At 29.9% G+C, this 5,173-nt stretch overlaps 2 protein-coding genes across 2 annotated transcripts in view; one reads left to right on the top strand and one right to left on the bottom strand.

The window, feature by feature from the left end:
• Nucleotides 1–194, bottom strand: part of LOC108746725 (guanine nucleotide-binding protein-like 1) — a 5,083-nt gene extending 4,889 nt beyond the window's left edge. The window contains exon 1 of the mRNA XM_018483658.1: nucleotides 84–194. The gene's annotated coding sequence lies outside the window, so the exon portion shown is untranslated. The remainder of the gene's footprint in view (nucleotides 1–83) is intronic.
• A 330-nt stretch (nucleotides 195–524) lies between these two features.
• On the top strand, nucleotides 525–4,171 carry LOC108746994 (SET and MYND domain-containing protein 4-like). Its single transcript, XM_018484189.1, has 11 exons — nucleotides 525–727; nucleotides 1,038–1,281; nucleotides 1,482–1,662; nucleotides 1,744–2,062; nucleotides 2,160–2,409; nucleotides 2,510–2,838; nucleotides 2,947–3,020; nucleotides 3,100–3,212; nucleotides 3,283–3,592; nucleotides 3,721–3,883; nucleotides 3,972–4,171. Exons 1-11 carry the CDS (start codon nucleotides 600–602, stop codon nucleotides 4,114–4,116), a joined length of 2,256 nt encoding a protein of 751 aa, XP_018339691.1. The 5' UTR covers nucleotides 525–599; the 3' UTR covers nucleotides 4,117–4,171.
• The last annotated feature ends 1,002 nt before the right edge of the window (nucleotides 4,172–5,173 follow it).

A 5,173-nucleotide genomic window follows, 5' to 3' on the forward strand; every position in this document is an offset into this window, starting at 1 on the left:
GTTATTAAGTTTTAAACATGTATGCATGTCTACGAAACTAATAAATCATGAAATTAGTACTATATTTTCAACTTCTTACTTACTCTTAAATCATTTGAATTTTAACTGTCACGCAAAAACTTCCGTAAATCCGGCCGTTTTTAATAGTATCATTTAGCATCTCGTCGGTGATTGTATCCTTGCATCCTTTTCTTGTTAGCTTACCAGGTGAGACCGACTCTATTTTGCTCATTTCATGTAGTTTTTAGTGCACTAATCTTCTACGACATTCTATATAATGCAGTTGACTGAGTTTACTTACATAATGTTACTGTATATTATCAAACTGTACCGAACGCATTAAACACAGCATTACATTACGCAGTAGGTACGCAGTGGCGCAGTACGTTGGATTTGGACATTTCCCTCACCCTTCCTCAGCCCCGCTGCCCTTAGCAACTTCCAGCTTGCTTCCAGCAACTTTTGTCGTCACACAGTCGTTACAAGTAATTTCTCCTCACTCCTGTTCTTGTTGATTCCTGCCCAGTGCCCATATTCTAATCCATTCCTGTCTCGTCTTTCCTTGCGATCGTTTTCTGAGCTACGTTCTTACAACCGAGATGGACTGGTATAAGGTTACCGATACTTTGAACTGCATGCTGAAGTCTTCTCGACTTAATGACGAGATAAAGAACATGAAATACGAAAACGAGTTAATATCTCGTTTGTTGCACAATCAAGAGGTTATGTGAGTACGATCGTACAATTAAGTTTACATGTCGCTCAGGGAGAGCTTTTTGTTATCCCGACTTTCGAAATAGTTTCTTCTTTTTCCTATTCTAGCAAAATTCTAGCAAAATCGTGAAAAGTTTATATATTAATTTGTTTCTCGAATGAAATTTCACTCATCCTATGCTTCTAATTGGTACTTTTAATTAACTATAATATATTTGTTTGTCTATTAGTGCGCGAGTTAAATTTTAGCAATAAACAAAATTAATTTTAATTAATGGGAGTGTGCACTCTGAGATATATTGTTTCTTTTAATTGGGATGCAGGAAATTTGTGTCCTACTGGCTGAAAGATTTGTATAACACCAAAAATGAGAGGAAACAACAGAAGAATTTGGACAAATCAACAGCTTTCAAGTTATCTGGGAACAAAGAGTTTCAATCGAAAAAATATGCAGCGTCACTCGAATCATATACAAACAGTGCGAGATATGCTCCTTCTAGTAGTATAAATTTGTCAATAGCAATTGCAAATAGATCAGCTTCTCTATTCTACATGGACAGATGGCAGGTAAATAAAAAACTAATGTGAACTGCATTGTACAACAATATTTTGGCTTTTTTATAATCAATTATTTATTTATTTCTTCTTTTCATAATTCATTTTATTTACAGTAACAAATTCTATATTATTTATTCTATTTTTTTTTTGTAAGTATTATTTATTATTATAAGTTGTTTATATAAATGTTATTAACTTTGATAATGAAGGATTGCATCAATGATATCAATTTGGCGATTAAATTGGGTTATCCTGAAAATTTACGTTACAAACTACATCTGCGTGCAGCTCAGTGTTATCTAAAATTAGGTAATAAAACATTAGTTGTTGAAACTGTCTTACAACTGCATAGCATAGTGAATGAGCCTAATATATCAAATGAAACAAAAGGCAAGTATCTACTTCGTATATTTAAGTTTGAGAAGAAAATGATTTATATTTTCTTATATAATCAATTATTGAAATTTTTAGAGCAATTACAGAGGCAAATAAATGATATAATATTGAAAATATCATGTATGGAAGAAAATGCAGATAGTACTACAGATACTGCAGAATTTCCTTCATTACCTGAAGTCGCATTTGGCGAAAACCCTAATTTTCGGTTTGCATCGGCAGCCGTAGAAATAAAATGCACTCCAGAAAAAGGAAGATATGTTGTAGCTAATAGAGATATCAAAAGAGGTCAGATTCTATTCGTTGAAAAAGCATTTGCTTTTGTCCCGTTATGTCACATTAAACCTGATAATTGTTACAATTGTTGTCGCTCGTCTGGTAATACTCCTGTACCGTGAGTCTTATATTTCTTGTTATATTTTTTGAGGAATTAATTTAAAAAAAAATTATATATATATATATGTACGTATATAACGTGTTAAATTATATAGATGTACAGAGTGTGTCGACAGTATATATTGCAATATTACTTGTTGGGATGAAGCACGCTCGTCTTACCATCATTGGGAATGTCTTGGCAATCAAATGGGCCTTTGGGCAGAAATTGGAATAGCATATCTGGCTGTAAGAATGTTGTTTAAATGTACAACTGCAACTGATGATAACAGACTTAATGAAGTACAAAAGTTAGTGACAAATTTTTCCAAACTTGCACCAGGCGACGTTATTTCATATGGAATCGTAAGTGATATAATTTTCACAAAAATGAAATATGTGATGTATACATGTAGAATTCCTTCATAAAACTAACTTTTATTATATTATTATTTCTTCCTTTCAGACGGCAATTATGCTTATGATGTATTTATCAAAGTATACAGATTTTTTTAAAACTATCAATCTTAAAGAATGTTTAAAGTTCTATAACGATTTTAATTGTGACCTCACAACAGAGGATGATGAACGATTGTATGTAAGTTCTCTATTATTGAGACACGTATTACAACTTATTTCTAATGGGCATGCTATTACAAAAATAAAGGCTGTAGTAAATAATACATGCTATAATAAAAATAAAGTCTTTATTCAACAAGAAGATAGAATAGCTACAGCGATTTATCCCTCAGCAAGTATGATGAATCATTCTTGTGATCCTAATATAATTAATAGGTAATATATAGATATTTGATTATGATAAATGAGATAATTGCTTATTGCTTACTAATAAATATTTGTAAGAAATATATATATTTTTATTTAAATAACGTTATTTTTTAGCTTTTTAGGGCAATTTTTAATAACCAAAGCCACACGAGATATTGCAGCGGGTGAAGAAGTTTTTAATTGTTATGGTATGTTAAATTAATAACAAATTAATAAATCATTTTATTAATATTTGGTTTTGATTTCACATTTGATGTTGTGCAATAGGGGCTGACTTTAGAAGAATGTTGAGAAAAGATAGACAAGAAAAAATGGAAAGTCAATACTGCTTCAAATGTAATTGTGCAGCGTGCAATGCACCAGAATATGAAGATATTTTGGTAAATCATTAATCATTTTTATATATTTAACTGTACATCATTTTATATATTAATATTATTTTTTTAATAGAAAAAATTTACTGCAAAAAAGTGTCCTGAATGTAGTGGGCCATTGAACGATAATTGCTCTGTACTATATAGATCTTCTATGCACTGTATGGATTGTGGAACGGCAGTCTACGAAAATATTTATGATTTTACGTTGAGACAGGCCCAACATTATTTTGAGAAAGCAGAAATTTGCATAGAAAATGAAAATTATGACGAAGCATTAGATAAATTGAAAAAATGTTTGCGTCTTAGAAAAGATGCATTATATAAATATCATGACGACATTGCCGACACCATGGATTTCATAGCAAAAGTGTATGCTATTATAGGTTTGTATCAGCGAACATACATCACGGAGTGACGGTCCAAATCAAATCTGTCAATTTGGCTGCTATATATAGAGAGTCATTTATCACCCTGAATATGTAACATTATTATTATTTTTTTTTTATTTTAGGACAATGGCTAAATTCGATCTCGTATCTCGAACACAATATCGTAACTATTGAAGAAAAATATGGCTCTTGGAGCATTGAAGTTTGTAATGAAATAAATAAATTAACAGATATATGCCTGGAATATTTGCAGGAAGAATCTAATACATCATCAAAATTTTACAAGTGAATATCGAATTTTTATAATTTAGATTATTCTAAACTATAATTACAGTCGTTTGTTTATTACAAAGCATTATGCATTTGATTATAGAAATACATTGAAAAAAACACGGCGATATCTAAATCGTGCTCAAGAAATTATTGATTTCACATATGGTCCATGGAATGAAGCTTATCAGGAAATTGCCGTAAAAAAGGAGATTCTTTCATCAATTTTAAAAAATTTTAACGTCTGATATTTGTGTAAACAGTCTGTAATATTTAACAAATAAATGAATAAAAAATTATAATAAAGCGTATATATTATTATTAGTTCAATTCGCCTTGAACAGTCGGTACTTGAAAATTTTTTTTATTTATACATATAATTATAATAAGATATATGTATTTTATTGTTTCAAAAAAAACTATTTGTAACCATTCTTCAATAGTCGTTCTATCCATATTAGCGTACTTTGATAAAAAAAAGTTGTATTCTTTAATAATTGGAAGAATATATATACTGTATTTTAAGTTACGTTAAAATATTCGGGAATTGCATATTATTTGCGTTGTGTAAAAATTTGAAAAAGGTACCAATTGCCGAGATGGGCGCTGCGTGTAAGTGAACTAGTTCTGGCAATATTGTGCAATTGTAGTGCAGAGATTACCTATTGTTTCTTCTCTCTTTCACATATAAAATATTATATATCAACGGCTAATACTTTCAATTATTTCCTTTTATTTTTGCAGTAAAAATTAATTTAAATTTAAAAAAACTACATTTCTGCAAATTTAATTAATGACAATTAATATTGCACTTTTAAAATTGGATATACACATTACGACACGAATAATTTTTTAAGAATTTGTAAATCTATCTTAAAAGTATATTTTTAGAAGAAATAAAAATATCTCAATCTTTATTTTTTTAGGAAATAAATAGGCCGAATTTTTATTCGGACAACGGATTCTACTAAAAATATATCTATGATACGGCTCTTGTCCGTCTAAGAAAATGCGAGGAACGGTGCGGCCTTCTGTCGGATTACCATTATGAAGAGGCTTTTACTTGGATTGTTAAACATTAGAATTATTAATGGCTACATCCACTCTGCAGGACGCTAGCTTTTACACTTATGGCACTGTCTCATGATACCAGTTCCTTCTGATTCTTTTGCCGCTTTTATGAATGTATGAATATTTTTATCCTAAAAAATTTCGTTATTTTATATATATATTTTTATGTGTGTGTATGTGTGTGTGTGTATAAAACATATATATATATATATATATATATATATACACACATTC

This window comes from Trachymyrmex septentrionalis, unplaced genomic scaffold (genome assembly GCF_001594115.1).
Source record: "Trachymyrmex septentrionalis isolate Tsep2-gDNA-1 unplaced genomic scaffold, Tsep1.0 scaffold19, whole genome shotgun sequence".
NCBI lineage: Eukaryota > Metazoa > Arthropoda > Insecta > Hymenoptera > Formicidae > Trachymyrmex > Trachymyrmex septentrionalis.

Bases quoted from the DNA above. Each gene is read 5' to 3' on its own strand.
- LOC108746994 (XM_018484189.1), top strand. From the start codon at position 600: ATGGACTGGTATAAGGTTACCGATACTTTGAACTGCATGCTGAAGTCT. The intron at 2,410-2,509 runs GTAAGTGATATA...TCTTCCTTTCAG, and splicing joins ACGTTATTTCATATGGAATC to ACGGCAATTATGCTTATGAT. The intron at 2,839-2,946 runs GTAATATATAGA...GTTATTTTTTAG, and splicing joins GATCCTAATATAATTAATAG to CTTTTTAGGGCAATTTTTAA.